The sequence below is a fragment of the Saccopteryx bilineata genome, chromosome 2 (assembly GCF_036850765.1).
Source record: "Saccopteryx bilineata isolate mSacBil1 chromosome 2, mSacBil1_pri_phased_curated, whole genome shotgun sequence".
In the NCBI taxonomy this organism is placed as follows: domain Eukaryota; kingdom Metazoa; phylum Chordata; class Mammalia; order Chiroptera; family Emballonuridae; genus Saccopteryx; species Saccopteryx bilineata.
Window position 1 is genome coordinate 119,612,662 of NC_089491.1, and position 16,290 is coordinate 119,628,951.

The 16,290-nt window shown below is 48.1% G+C and overlaps 1 protein-coding gene across 1 annotated transcript in view; it reads right to left on the reverse strand.

Annotated features, from left to right (window-relative positions):
* Positions 1-11,908, reverse strand: part of PLXNC1 (plexin C1) — a 168,415-nt gene extending 156,507 nt beyond the window's left edge. Inside the window, exon 1 of the mRNA XM_066257745.1 lies at positions 10,481-11,908. Coding sequence (XP_066113842.1) covers positions 10,481-11,545 — 1,065 coding nt within the window. The 5' untranslated portion in view covers positions 11,546-11,908. The remainder of the gene's footprint in view (positions 1-10,480) is intronic.
* Positions 11,909-16,290: the final 4,382 nt, after the last annotated feature.

The window sequence follows — 16,290 nt, forward strand, 5'->3', positions numbered from 1 at the left end:
GTTTTCAACTCCTATGGGTATATACCAAGAATGTGATTGATGGATCACATGGTAAGAATATGTTAGGTTTTGTAAGAAACTGCCCAACCACCTTGCAAAGCAGTTGCAGTTCACCAGCAATGAGTAAGAGTTCCTGTTTCTCCACGTCTCGCCAGCCTTAGGGCTTGTTAGTGTTCTAGATATGGGCCATTCTAATAAGTGTGTAGATATGGGCCATTCTAATAAGTGGTATCTCGTTGTTTTAATTTTAATTTCCCTTATGACATATGATATGGAACATCATTTCATATGCTTATTTGCCATCTGTGTATCTTCTTTGATGAGATGTTTGTTAAGAATTTTGTTAATTAATGTCATGCCAATAAATTCAATAAAAAGGAAAAAAAAGACAATGTCAAGAGAATGAGAAGACAAGCTGAAGACTGGGAGAAAATGTCTGCAAAAGACACATCTATCAAGGACTGGCATTCAAAATATACAAAGAACTCTTAAAGCTTAACAAGAAAAAAAAAAACACCATTAAAAACAGGCCAAAAGATCTTAACAAACTTCTTACCACATATTTATTTAAAAGGCCAGGTTTGGAAAGTCTGAAAACGCCTGACCACCAGGATAGAATCCAACCACCTTTGCCTGTCTCATTAAGCCCTTCGCCATCTGGACCTGCACACTCATTTCTGGACACTCCCCAGTCGACTGAGCTACCTGAGGTGCACAGGCTTTATTCAACTTCCTGCTTGGGCACAAGCTGTTCCCTTTCTCTAAAACTCCCTTCCTTGCCTTCTCCGCTTGGCTTGAAGACAAGGCTCCAGCATCACTTCTCAGAAGCCTCCCAGATCCTCCCAGGCTGAGTCTGATGCTCCTTCTTGGGGCTTCCATGGCACTTATATATATATCTTTGCAATTTGGTCCAAAAGACACTATCCTGATTGGTCAGAATAGAGCCACTCTGATTGGTCAGTGAAGAAGTTGATGGTGGGGAGAATATAGCTGTGCAGCTCCAATTGGATGGTAAAAAGCTCAATTCTGTTGCTTGAAATAGGGTTCCAAGAACTCCTTTCTTTATAAGGGCTGGCTCAGATGGCAGAAACACAGTGCCTTTTTTTTTTCTTTTTTCGCTTACATCTGCATTGTAAAGGTTTGTTTTGCTTTTACTCATTAACAGTAGGAATTGGCAGAGTAGGCCAGGTTTGGCCCACCTATTTTTGCCCGAATAGCCCAATGACAAGGTAAGAATTTTATTTTTAAAATTTCAGAAAAAGTCAAAAGAAGAATATTTCATGATAAGTAAAAATTAAATGAAATTCAGATTTCAGTGTCTAAAGTTTTATTGAAACATCACCCATGGTAGCTCCCCCACTACACTGGCAGAGTTATTACAACAGAGACTGCATGTGGCTTGCAAAGCCTGAACTATTGATGACCTGACCTTTACAGAAAATGCTGTTGACCTCTTCCTAACAGCACCAGCCCCACAGTGGGGCAAGGATTGCTGGGGTCAAATCCCTATCATAACTTGCCCAAGGAGAACACTACGTGCAACTAGTCAGTAGACAGTCAAACTGATATAAAAATATACTATAGAAACTATAAAACATAGGTCACAATTTGTGACAGCATAAAAAATTTTAATAATACAAAATTATTAGTGTACAAGCTATTTCATTTTGAGGCAGTATAAAAATGAGCATTTTCATCAAGAGAAAATTCCATGAAGATAGGAGCACATTTGATTAAAAAATAATAATGATATGACTACTACCATGCCCGTGTTCCCACAGACAGGGTGGGATAGACCCATGATGCCTATAAACTGTTCCCCAGCAGAGTTTTGGATGTCTCAGAGCAGGCCTCAGTCTTTAAGGAAGACATGTATTTAAGGAAGGGAGAGGTCATCAAAAAGTTCAAAGGGAGGTAGAGATGGCACCATGCTATTTTGGTCAACGTGGTGGCTGGCCACAGTGTAGCTCTTCCATCACTCCATCCTAAGAGAATCTTCCCACTGCACCTCCTAGGGGCATCACACATGTGACCTCCTTCTTCTGGTTGGACCAGGGGTAGTATCTGCCCCAAGGAGAGCAAATCCCTACTCTGAATGAAGGTTCTTAATCTGGTGTGGAAAGGTGAGTTGGACATAATTCTCTTTCCTGGTGACCTGACCCAATGCAGAAAGCTGTTGCCAGTGGGTAGGCAAAGAAGAAGGGTAAGTGCTAAGGAGAGGAGGAGTGAAGATTAAGACAGGCTGAGGCAGATCCAGGTGGAAGGGTTGAGGGGCCGACATTTCAAGAAGCAGAGATCATTTGGTAGCAGGACTGCGGGACCAGGTGAATCATGTTGACAGTGGAACATTAGAATGAACATCCAGTGCTTGTTGCTGCCAAGCTCTGTCAAGCTGCCTTGAGTCCAGAACCTCCTCCCAATTCCATCTCAAGGAAGTCCATCCTATTACTGTTAATGATTATCATGTTGCTGATAGTAAATATATACATCGCATTCACTACGGATCAAGTAGTGGTCATTGTAGATATATTAACTCGTTAATCCAGTCAATAATTCTATGAAACAAACAGGATGCCTATTCATAGATGAAGAAACCAAAGCACAGAAAGGTTAAATACTTTGCCCAAGGTCACACACTGGTGGGTGGTAGCTTTGGCCCCAGTGGGCCTGTCTCCAGAGTCTGTGCATGTAAGTACTATACCGTACTGCTTCTATTCCTCCGTCTCCATGTAATTCCATGTGTTTCTGCCCACTAAACCCCTCATTTCCTTACTTGAGCTTGCTTAAGTAGATTTTTGTTAATCAACCAACTGTGCTTAAGATAGAGATTGGTATTAGAATTAATGCTGTAAAGAGTAGACCCTTGGAGGGAATTTCAGTGTGTAGAACTGGTTCTGGTGTACAGCAGAATGGAAGACTCTAGAAATGTCCCCACATCCTAGAATGAAATGTAGACAGACTGCTGCATGCAAGAATGAAGGACCTAATTAAACTATGACCTGTGGGTTCTTGAGATTCAGACTACAAGCTCAAAAAGAGAAAGGCGTTATAAGGTTTTCTAGGTATTCCCTCTGAGCAATTAGAAGAGAATAAGGGATATAAGGCAGTTGTACACCCTGAAAAAGAAGATAACTACTGAGAAAGGCTCTCAGAGGCTAACTGGTCTCAAATTTTAAAAACAGAGCCTAGCACCGATTTCTACCCAGGAGCCCTCTCATACACACTGCACTTCAGGGAGAGGCCTGCACTGAACTGCCTGCCTGCACTGTGTTTCTGCCATCTGGGCCAGCCTCTATACCAGGGGTCTCAAATTCAACTCAGCATGTGGGCCGCAGAGCAAGATCACAGCTGTTAGGCAGGCCGCACTAGGTCTACAAAAGGCAACTGTTACGTAACACTTTTCTCACTGCAGTTGAAAACAAAAAAAAATCAGTACAACAAGCACAATCGTACATGCAGTTTACTCAGTGTCACAAAACGATCAGAAACTGTAGTTCGCATCACAACTGCTGTTAACTAAGCTAATATCTAGCTAGGATGCTAGAGAAATGAAAAATACAAGTAGGCCCCTAGGCTTACTTAATTTTATCCAAAATATTTTGAACTTCGTGGATTAGTCTGCGGGCCGCACAAAATTGTTTGGCGGGCCGAGAGTTTGAGACCCCTGCTCTATACAGAAAGTAGTTCTTGGAATCCTATTTCAATCAACAGAATTAAGCTTTTCACCATCCAATTGGAGCTGTGCAGCTATACCCTCCCCCCACCAGCTTCTTCACTGACCAATCAGAGTGGCTCCATTCTGACCAGTCAATGTCTTTTGGACCAATCAAACTGCAAAGATTTGGAGTCCTCATTTGCATGAGGACAGACCAACCAGGTACCAGGGGTGGGAACTTCTGTCTATATAAGTCAGCTCCCTTCTGGTTCTGGGAGGGCCGTTGCTCTTTTCTGAGGATGGTGTGTCCATAGCTAGAGCTGAAACACCAAAGACGTTTTGCTGCAGCAGAGTGGTCTGGTAGAGAGGAGCCTTACCCCAGGACCTCCTAATAGCCTTGCTGTTTTTACAGCTGTGCTGTATCCCATTTGAGCTGTTTGCACTGAATAATACTATATTTCCTTTTTCACTACACTCCAAATTAGGAATTCCTGTTGGTGTCAAATTAACAGCAACAACCATCAGATTGACTTAGTAAAATGAGTTGGTTACTTTATATGGCCCTTAGTAAAACTGTAGTAGGAAAAATGTACAAGTTCTTACCCCAGGTGTCTAAGGTAGAATACAAGGAAAATTGTGCTACCTTACAGCAGTGATTCTAAATCCTGAGTGTAAGTTAGAATCACCTGGAGGGCTTGTTAACACAGATTGACAGCCCACTCAGAGTTTCTGATTGAGTAAATCTGATGTAAGGCCCAAGAATTTGCATTTCTAGCAAGTTTCCAGGTGATGCTGACGCTGCGAGTCCAGAGACGACATGCTGAGAACCATTGCCCTACAGCATAAAGCCCTTTCCTCCTGCTACTGAAAGGCATGATCATTATTAAGTTATTCAGTGATACCATAGATGTTCCAACCATGCTGGGTTTCTACGGTCCAAGTTAACTTCCAAATTGGCAAGACCAGAAGCCTGGCTATTCCAACAAATGGGGATTTCTGAGAAGAGCTAGAGGAGTAGAGGATGCCAACTAGCCTGGAACTGGGAAAAAGAGGCTGGATATATCAGACATTAAGAAAACACAGTAGCTGAAGGAGAATGAGGTGGCCAGACTCAGGAAAGTGTTGCTGCTAATGACAGGAGTTATTTCTAACATGATCCTCCAAGACCCTTCATTTATTAACTCAACAAATATTTCTTAAGACCCAACTATATACCAGGACAACATGCTGGCTACTCTCAGTTCAAGAGAGAAAAAAATGTTACAAGGTTCCTGACCTCCTGGGAATTACATTTTAATTGTGGCTGCTAATAAAGAAAAGAGTGCCTGTGATCCAGGCTTAGGCTGAGCTCTCTGGATTTAGTTTAGAAGCTAGGCTGGGTCCAAGAACAAAAACTGGGAGCAGGGCCTTGAGGCCCTGTAGGACTCTCTGAGGTCGTTCCTTAATCTGCATACAAAGAATGCAGATGTCAACGCTATCTAGAAGTTGATTGCTTAGGAATTACAACCCTCCCAGAGTATGAACTTCAGGGGGCCAAATACACAGAACCAGAAACTAAGTTCACAGTCAGGGATTCTCTGTTCTATCATAAGTCTGACGTCTGCAAACAGCTGATACTATCAGAGCAGTGCAAGGACCTAGCTTGGGCTCCACACAGGATAGAACTGACACCAAGACCCAATCCAATATCTGTGGTGCTGGACTGCCCATGGTGGTGGTTAAGTCAGGTCCTCTGGCCAGATCATCCAGGTTCTAAAACCTCTGCCATTTACCAGTTGTGGAAGCTCTCCAGGCCTCAATTTTCTTATCTACAAAATCATAATAATAACTACAGTCCTTGCCTCATTGAATGGCTGTGAGAATCAAGCAAAAATTAGGCCTGTAAAGTGCTTAACACAAATCCTGGCCATGACAGCCAGTTGGTAGATAGTAGCTATGATTGCTTTTGCTTTTTCCATTTCAGTGGGTATTGGGCTTTTTAAATACACCCTGTGCATATATATATATATATATATATATATATATATATATATGAAGGTAAAAGTCACCCTCTAGTCTATAGATTGCAAAATGGCTAGACAGGATTGTAATAGAAACTAGAGGAGAAATAAACATGACAGGAAGCCTGTGGATTTTGAGGTCAAGAAGTCTGCATTGCCAAGTGGTCCTGAGACATCACTTCTGCATGCAGTGGCTGGAAGTGACTTGGGTTACTGTCTGTTGGAGAGCATGTGAGTGTTTTGTGGTTGTCTGCATGATAGTTAAATTATGTCAAGAGGCCCTGGCCGGTTGGCTCAGCGGTAGAGCGTCGGCCTGGCGTGCGGGGGACCCGGGTTCGATTCCCGGCCAGGGCACATAGCAGAAGCGCCCATTTGCTTCTCCACACCCCCCCCCCCTTTCCTCTCTGTCTCTCTCTTCCCCTCCCGCAGCCAAGGCTCCATTGGAGTAAAGATGGCCCGGGTGCTGAGGATGGCTCCTTGGCCTCTGCCCCAGGCGCTAGAGTGGCTCTGGTTGCGGCAGAGCGACGCCCCGGAGGGGCCGAGCATTGCCCCCTGGTGGGCAGAGCGTCGCCCCCTGGTGGGCAGAGCATCGCCCCTGGTGGGCGTGCTGGGTGGATCCCGGTCGGGCGCATGCGGGAGTCTGTCTGACTGTCTCTCCCCGTTTCCAGCTTCAGAAAAATACAAAAAAAAAAAAAATTATGTCAAGACTTGGAATTAAGTGAGTGTGGAAGAAGGGGGTATATCTCCTCACAAGGGATAGAATGAACTAGAAGAGTCAAACCTATTGGCCGACATGGTAAGAAAACACACCACTCTCAGTGTTTACAGAGGGGATGGCCTCCATATTTAAACCAAAACTAACCCCAAACCCAACTATGGCAGCCAAACAAATCTGGAATAATCAGACTTCAAAACTCAAGTACAAACACTTTCTACAAGTGCATTGGTGTTCCAGGAGTCGCTGGAGTTCAGACAGGGAGGAAGTTAAACTCATTAACTTGTACATAATTTAAAACATTCATTTTTTTTACATTAGCCTAAGCACACAGATAGTTATGAAATAGCATGAAAAAAAATCACATGAAATCTTAAAACTATTTCCAGGGGCACCCTCCAGCCTCAACCCCACATCTTAGGGCTGCTGCCTTTTCAGTTAGAGGACAAATTTGAGAAGCACCAGAGAAGTGGAAATAATCCTCAATTAGACATTGCAAGACCAAGGTTTAAGGTGGAAGGCCCTGGCACCTGCTGCTCTGTTCTGTTGAGCTTCCTCATCAGGTGAATGGGAATGCTCCCCCTGGACTCAGCCTCGGACTTGATGAGGGGCTTGAAATAATATCTGGTGAAGTGCTGTGCAAATATTTCTTAAGGATTATTATAGGACTGTTGTTATTTATTAAGGTATACAGAAATCGGCTGCCTTGGCACCTTCATGTGCTGTAGCTAACCTGGTAGAGTTGTGAAAGGGGATTCAAAGTTGGTGGCAAGGCAGAAAAAGTAATAGTCCGGTGTGGAAAAGGCTCGTCGCACCAGCATCCCACAAACAAATCCTTCGCAGGAGAAGCTGGAGGGAAAGCGAGTCAGCAGCATGTGATAAGAAGAGAACTAAGAAACAAGACAACACAACCCAGTTGCTCCTGTCACTTTGCCACCCATGGTTGACTGAAGATGGAAAATCAGAGCAAGCCATCTAGGAGGAGGGGGGGAAGGCCAGCAAATCTAGCCGCTGTGCCTCACTGCCTGTGGCTTCCTGTTTGGATGTCTGTCGGTTCTGAAGGAACCACCGCTGGAATCTATTGAGGCTCCCTCTAGAGAGTGTTTCAAGTCCGTATCCTGTTTTAGGCGCCTATAATTCAGCATGCCTTTTCCAAAAACACATTCAAACCTGAAAATAAAATGCAGAACAAATGCCATTCAAGTGACATCATTGTTCTCTGTGACAACCAGGGGCACACTGATCCCATGACCCCATTAAATGGGGTTGCAACCTGCCATTGTCTTTTCAGTGGCAAAATCAGTGGCACCGAGTGTTGCTTACACTAGCAGGCATCAAACAAATGCTTGTTGAATGAAGTATCTTATCTGCCTATTTAATAGCTTACAAAATTGTCAGCTTTTTTGTCAAAACTGCCACCTTTTAAAAAAATTTTTCAAACCCCTCTTGAAATTCAATTCCATTAAGACTTTTTAGTACATACTTAGCAGCATGAAACTTACTTAAATGAGGGAAGAAAAAAAGAAAAGCAAAACTCTAGGCTCCTACCTGTGCAACCATGACATGCTATTGTTTGAACCAGAGTACTGTATATTATTTAACTTGGATGACAAACTCAGGGGGTAGAGTCACCTGTCTTTCAGAACACATAGCTCTGAGCACACTGGGAGTTCTCAATAAAGAACAGCAGCGCCCTGGCCGGTTGGCTCAGTGGTAGAGTGTTGGCCTGGCGTGCAGGAGTCCTGGGTTCGATTCCCGGCCAGGACACACAGGAGAAGCACCCATCTGCTTCTCCACCCCTCCCCCTCTCCTTCCTCTATGTCTCTCTCTTCTCCTCCCACAGCCAAGGCTCCATTGGAGCAAAGTTGGCCCGGACGCTGAGGATGACTCCATGGCCTCTGCCTCAGGCGCTAGAATGGCTCTGGTTGCAACAGAGCAATGCCCCTGATGGGCAGAGAATTGCCCTCTGGTGGGTATGCCGGGTGGATCCCAGTCGGGCGCATGCGGGAGTCTGTCTGACTGCCTCCTCGTTTCCAACTTCAGAAAAATACACACACACACACACATACACACACACACACAAAAGAACAGCAGCAAGAAATGCTGCGGAGGAACCTCTTGTAATTTTTTTTTTCCAATTCCAGCCTTTTGGCAGCATGCATTTATCCTTTGCTTGATTCCCAAGAGCAGCTCTCTCCCAGAAGCTCCCGTGAAGACGATAAACAGCTCTCCGACTGTCCCTTCCCCTCCTCACCCCAGCACAAGTAGGAACACCTGATCAAGCCAGAAAGTGGATTCTGAGTGCATTTGGGATGCCCGCTGGGTTTGAGAGGGAACTAAGTCCTCCAGGACCCAATGGGTGGAGGGAAGCAGTCAAGAGAAATATCTTGGCTCCACACATCTACACAGCTGTCAGATGGCAAAGCTTGGACTTCCACTGTTATTACCTGCTGTGGGACTCTGAGCTGTCTTGTCATTAACCCCAGACACCAAGGATGCCTAAAGCTTGACACAAAGTAATATTGGGGAGTATTTTCAAGTCTTTCAATGGAGGAGTAGAAAGTGATAATTTTTGCCAAACTTGAACTATTGAATATTAGATTATAAAGAGCTAATAAAGGCAGATATTAAATATTAAATTATTGTATATGTGTATAGCAAGATGAAGTCCTTTAGGGTACATTATGTGTCATTTATGCTTTAAAAAATTATACCAGTACTAAATGAAGGCATTTTATGTGTGTCTCAGCACACAAGTGACAGGCAAGGAGGAAGAAGCAAATGACCATTCTAAGGAGCCTTGCAAAAAACCTCAGTTTTTTATGCTCCCTGGATAATAGGGCTAATATTTGATAAGAAGGGCTTTGCACAGAAAGGGGTGGGTGGAGCTGGGAGTGTCTTTCTATACACATATTAGTACACCTTAGAGCCAATGCTCCCCTGTATGCTTACCCAACAATTGTACCAACACGACACCTTTTCCAAGTGGAGACTTCTCCCCTGCCTGACACATTTTATGCCAAAACAATGGTAACACCTGTAGCCATTAATTTCTGCTCTTTGATTTCTGTCCAGTTATAAAGGAGGCTCTCAGCAGGCTCCCCTCTCAGGAGCCATATGTGGAGTTGATGTGCCAGCAGCCTTGGAAGGAAAACGGCCTCTGAGAAGTGCACAATGGCTCCATAATCCCCATCAACTGGACCCTCTTGAACCGCGCTTTATTTTCCAGTCAAAGAAATGCCAATCTCAAGAGTCACGCTGTGGCTGCCCTGGGAACCCAAAAGAAGCCTGTGCCTTTTGCCTGGCTGGTACAACACAAGGGTGGTGCCTCTGAACCCCATGATTTAGTCAGGCAACCTGAAGCTCAGAAACTGCGTGTAGCACCCCAACACTTTCTCTTGTTTTCCACTTCAGGGTGAAGCTTTTACCCACAAAGCCACCTCTGCCATCCCAGCCTCTCCCGCGGGCTGGAGACCACATCACACCCTCAGCAGAACCACAACCCCGCCCCCTTGCAGTGGGTCGCGCTGAGGGTACTGTTCCGCCAAACAGGAGCCTCTTTTCCAGGTTAGCTCTGTCTCCTGTTCAGCTGGCTACCATACCAACTCTTCTGACCACATCACAGGTGTTACCGTGGCGGGGGGGCACAAAGCTTGGGGTGTGGCAGTAAGTCCTTTAGGTTCAGTGGCTTCTCTGCCGAGGGCACTATGTTTAGTAACCATGTTGAGGAAAGGGGTCCAAGCCATATGCCTGCTAAGATCACACAGCTGGGTTAGCGATTTGGGAAGGGAGGGGGTGGGGCGGCATGGGGAGGCTCAGCCCCAAACAAGCGTCCACGTTTGGATAGAGAAGGATGGCACTGAGATGCAGTCACTAGAGTTTTGAGCCTAACTCCTACCCTCTCTACCTCCCTTTTTACACTCCCTTTGGGGACCTCTGGTCGTGCTTTAGCCTCCGAGGCCTCGAAGACCGAGAGAACGGCCGTCAGGCTGCCACCGGACTGTGTGAATCCCGGACCTGGTAAATGCCAGCCCGGTCTCCCTCCCGCTCAGCACCGGCGGCGGCTCTCCAGCGGGAGCGCTCCCGGCAGCGTCCAGGGACAGGACTTACGCAGTTGTGCTTGGTGGGCTCGAAGTCCCAACTGCAGCTCTTGGCGCGCACCTGGATTTCACTCATCCTGAAGAGGCAGAGAGCCGTGGTGGCTGGGGAGCGCTTCTTCTGGCCCTCCCCGGTGGCCGCGCTGAACACTCCAGCCCAGACGTCCACAGACTCCACCAGGCTGGAGGAGAGGAGCAGGCGGCGGCCGTAGGGGTGCCCATGGCCGCAGTCGAGGGCCGCCTGGCCCTGGAACTGCACCTCGGTGCTCTGCGCAATGCGCGCCATGCTGGGCCAGCCCGTGGCGTCGCCGCTCGTGTAGTTGTAGGGATAGTAGGGGAAGTACACGCTGGCGTTCCAGAGAAAGGCGTCCACGAAGTGCAGGCTGCCCGCGCCTGCCCCACGCAGGTTGAGGCGGCCCAGCTCTTGCGTGGCTAGGCTGCGCCCCTCCGTGTCCTTGATCGCGATGGCAGTGTTGCGGTCGGACGCCGCGGGGTTGCAGCGACTGGTCGTCTCAGTCTCTGGCAGCACGTAGGTGGCGGCCACCGCCAGATACCAGCGGTTCGGCGTGCCCGCACGGTAAACCACGCCAGCCGTCGAGCCCTGCGGGTGACAAGACACAACCTCGGTACCGTTGCGCAGAGATTTGAGGCTTAGGTTACCCAGACGCCGAACCTCGCAGGCGCCTCGGTCGAAGGTCCAGCCCGTTAGCAGCAGCCCCCCGAGGTCGGTCGCCCCCTCGTGGTAGGGCAGCAGCAGCTTGCTGAAGCTGCTCCCGGGCCGGGGCCGCGCGGGGGGCGCCAGCGAGACGGGCTCCGTGCAGTTGCCCGCTTGGTCCCGGTACAGGCGCGAGAGCCTGTGCTCCAGGCTGTAGTCCAGCTGGTCCAGGCAGCTACCACTCGCCACGAACACGCCGTCCGCCCGGCTCACCGCGATGGCTCCGATGGCTTGCTCGGACCGCCACACGGGCTCGTCAGTGCCCTGGCTGGGCGCCGCCAAAGCCAGCAGATAGGCGAGCAGGGGCAGCGGCGCGGCGGAGCGCGAGGGGCGCGTTTGTGCCTTTCTCCGGGAGACCTCCATGGGGCTGGGCGGTTCGCCCCGGGGCAGGGCGCGAGGTGGCGACGGCGGCTCAGGCGCGCGGCGACGGAGACGCGGGCGGCGGCGGCTCCTGCGCGCGCTCGGGCTCCCGCGGCCGCCCCATCCCCGCGGCTCGCCTGGGAAGGGGAGCGGAGAGGGCGGCGCGCGGCGGGCTCGCTCCGGCAGCCTGTGCAGCGGCGGCGGCGGCGGTGGTGGCAAGCCCTGCGCGCTCCGGCACCGCTTCCTCCTCGCCCTCCTTCTCCGGAGAGTTCCTCTGTGCAGCGCTGGCGCTCTCCGGGAGGCGCGGAAGGGAAGGAGGGGGAGTGAGGCAGGCGGGGAGGGCTGGAGAGGTTGGGTGCGCTTGTGCGTTTCACTTTCCCATTGTGAAAGTGGGATGCAACTGGCCCCCTTCTTCATCCTCTTCCTCCTCCGCCCTCCGCCTCCTGCCCGCCCGCCCTGCCTCCACGCCCATCTCCCCTCCCCTCTTGATTCGGTGAGATAGGGAGGAGGGAGATCTCATAATTTGGGTTACTGTGTAGGTGGCCTCTTTCATCTATTCAAAACAAAGCTGTCTCCTGCGGCTGCCGCCACGGCCGCCACCATCGCCCCTTGGCTCGCCCGGGGTTCCCGGGGCGCGCTAACAGTGCACCGAGCGGGCTCCCGCGCGCGTCCGCCCGCGGGGCTGCTCCAACGCTTGGGTTTTGTTTACGAGAGCAGCAGGGCAGGAGGGGATACGCAAGGATTGGGGAGCCAGGACCCCGGGCGCTGGAGGTTGCAGCTGAGGCCCGGGACTGGGGCCACAGGGAGGTTGCGAGGACGGCTGACAGGTGTGGAGCGGGGGAAAGGGAGGCCCTGTGGAGGCGCTCAGGAGACGTGGACGAGCTAGGGACTCGGGATCAAGACGCCCCTATCATTGGGGATGGATTTCCCTGGTCAGAGGAGTGAGATGGGCGAAAGGCAGGCGCCAAGACTCTGGTTCTGGACAATCCCCGGGGCTGGAGCTCCCATATTTGAAAAGGCTTTCTAATCTCCCGTGGCAACCGAGTGCCAGGCTCTCGAATCTAGCACTTTGAAAGTTCTACTCACCGTCTGACCTTATTGAAAATGCCTAATATTTACTGAACACTTACTACATACTGGGTGCTGTTCAAAATTCACTATATAGATTAAGACTCATTTAATGCCCATAGCAACCCTATTAATTAGTGACTATTATTCTCATTTAGTAGTGAGGAGAATGATCATGGAGAGCTTATGGAACTTGCCTGGGGCCCTACTGCTGGTAAACAGCGGAATCGACAAATCCATATCTAGCTCCCGGGCCACTGACACCTCCTGCTCTAGCCAAGTACCACCTGTGGCCATTACAATAATACCCAGGGATGGTTCTTGGCAGGCGTGACTGCAAAGTTCCCCAGGTTAAATGCTACAACCTCTCCTCCCCTGCCCAGCCTTCTAATCCTAGAGCAGGTGCCCTTATTTCCTTAGAAGACTGTCTTCTCTCTTATCCTTTCCTATGTCTTTGCTTAGAACCCTCTGAGGCCTCACCCACTCTAGTAGAGGGCAAATAGCAGCCTGTTGCCCCCAAGCCACCAAGAATTTCTGAAGTACAGCATACAGGGTGAAGGAAAGTAGATTTGTTATAATTAGTAAGTGATAATACAAGAATAAACTGTGTTTTGTGTACTCACAACTGTAAACATACTTTTTATCCCACCCTGTGTTTTTTTAAAAATTTTTCTTTGTATGTTTGTTTGTTTCAGTGAGAAACAAAAGGAGAGAGAGACAGACAGGAACATGGAGCTATTCCTGTACGAGCCCTGACCAGGAATCTGACCAGCAACCTTTGTACTTCTGGAGGACACTCTAACCAACCAAGCTATCCAGCCAGGGCGACCCCTACCCTGTGCTTCTGAATCATGGCACACCCGAAGACTACCTCCCCTGGGTGATGGTTCATGATTTCTCAGAAGGAGGTATCCTAAAGCAGTGGTCCCCAACCCCCAGGCCGCGGACCGTTACTGGTCCGCAAAGAAAGAATAAATAACTTACATTATTTCCGCTTTATTTATATTTAAGTCTGAACGATGTTTTATTTTAAAAAAAAGACCAGATTCCCTCTATTACATCCGTCTAAGACTCACTCTTTTTTTTTTTATTAAATTTAATGCAGTGACATTGATAAATCAGGGTACATATGTTGAGAGAAAACATCTCTAGATTATTTTGACATTTGATTGTGCTGTATACCCCTCCCCCAAAGTTAAATTGTCTTCTGTCACCTTCTATCTGGTTTTCTTTGTGCCCCTCCCCTCCCCCAACCCCTCTCTCCTTCTTCACCCCATCCCCCCTCCCCCCACCCCCTACCCCTGTTGCCATCACAATCTTGTTCATGTCTCTGAGTCTCATTTTTATGTCCCTTCTATGTATGGATTCATATAGTTCTTAGTTTTTTTTCTGATTTACTTTAAGACTCACTCTTGACGCTTGTCTCAGTCACGTGATACATTTATTCGTCCCACCCTAAAGGCCGGTCCGTGAAAATATTTTCTGACATTAAACCAGTCCGTGGCCCAACAAAGGTTAGGGACCACTGTCCTAAAGGATACATAAATGCCTCCCAGCTGCCCAAGCTGCCACTGGTAGCACCACCAGGTGATCCTGGAGGGCTCCAGGGCATCCTGAGGACCCTACACAAACTTGGGAAACAATCTGTCTCTGCCCAGTCTGTTTTCAGGCTCCAGGGAGGATAACTGCACCCCCTGTCTTCCTTCCCCTCCCAGTCCCCCAACTCTAGATAGAATCTGTTTTTTTGAGGGGTGGGGTAGGGATGCTGAGCTCTCCTGAAGGAGCAGCTGTGTCAGGTGTACATTTCTACAGCAGTGCTTCCTGTTCTCCCCAGTGCTGAGGGGTAAGGCGGGCGCGGGAGCTTTGGAAGGCTTGAGGAAAGGAGAGTGAGCTAAAGCAAAAAGCAGAACAGAAACATGAGTTTCTGCCCTAGATGTGCTGTTAAAGGATTATATCATTCCATCAGCGGCTCTCACATTCTGAATTCAGAGAGGTCATCTTTCCATTCATAATTTCCTTCTTTGAAATTGGATAACATTATCTTTGCCTGCCAGTAGGCAGCAAATGCTTTCCTGTGAGAAAGAAGGTTGCCCTGTCTGCTGTGATGATGGTGGTTGGGGTGCCAGTGAGGGAAACGGAGGAGGAGGAAGGGGAAAGGCCTGAGGTTCGGGCCTGATGTGAATCAGATTGTAGGCAAGATGAATCAGATGCTCTCTGTGCTTCAAAATAATCCGCCCTTGTGCCCCATTTTCTGCCCACCTGAATTTTTTCGAGTATTTTCGCACTGCTGGAAATGGAAAAAGTCGTATCCAAGAAACATCTGCAAAAGCTCAGAGAGCCCTTCATGGCATAGTAGGGATTTATGTGCTAGTATTTTGAAGTTTTCCCTGCGAGTGATGAAGAACACACTGATCTTCTCTGCCCTTGTAAATCGGCTGTGGCAGGGCTGTTATGTGCTAAGAAGGAGCAGTTCAATTCCATTGCAGAGATAGTCTTACTTCACTGCTAACCAGGTAATTTCTCTAAGTCCTGTAGAGTTGGTACAATCAGTAGCAGACCATCTTGGGAGCTATTTGGATTAAACATACTCTATGGTACAGCATTTTGATCACTACTCAATTCATTGCTGCCTCACTTTGGAAAAAAAAATCTTAAAAATACTACCATCAAGAAGTATAAATGGCTTTGATGGCTACAGTTTCTCACAAGCCCACTGGGGCCATAAGCCCCACTCTTGAGAGCAGACTTCTCTTCCCTCCCATTTAATTGAATGCAGGCTCCTACTGTGAAAGAAATTTGAATCTGTGCCTACTTTTTGGTGTGAAAAATATAGGAAACTAGGATGCACAGAAATGTATTCTTTGCTGATTCTGCCCCATTTTGTACAAGCATGTTTGCCCCTTTCCAATCTTCCTGTGTACTAAAGCTCCACCTTCAGGACACAAGTTCATATGTGAAAAGTGTGGGAAATACAAACAACAGAAATAAATATTTAGGCATGTGGATTCTGTATGTCTTTGATTTCTTTCTCTTGGATGCTGCTATCTAGCCAAGGGTACAAGTCCCATTGGTAACAAAACTTCCCTCTCCAACTGACAGAGCCCGTCCTGTTGGGTGTCACTTATTGCACACTCAGAACTCCTTGTAACGCAACTAGCTGATGCCACCCCCTCCCCCAAACCCTCCAAAAAGAAGATGGCACACATTTATCCTTCAGAAAGAGGCTTTCTACCACGGAGACAGGCAGTTCAGACTGATTCCAAGCAGTTTTATTTGTAGCCTTCATTAGATGGGGAAGTCTTCATAATGAGAACATATTCACTCCCTCAGGCACTGAAGGCAATCTGGGTTAACCAGACTACCCGCAATCAGACTCATTTCTGCTGGACAGGACTTTACAGATTTAGGGTTTCCTGCTGAGGCTTGGGACATTAAGAACTGTTCAGCAGGCAATTGGTCAGAGTCACAAGATGGCTATCATGGGTGCTTCAGTTTTCTTTCTGACAAAAAAAAAATCCCCAAAACTAACTAACAAAGGTCTGTAGGGATGACTGGGTCAGCAGGGATTGGATGCAACCAAGAACATTAGTTCTGGTGATCAATGAATTCTCTTTATGCTTTGTCTACAGTTACAACCCCAAGGCCGCATTTGGGAAACACTACCCAGTGGGTTGAATAGC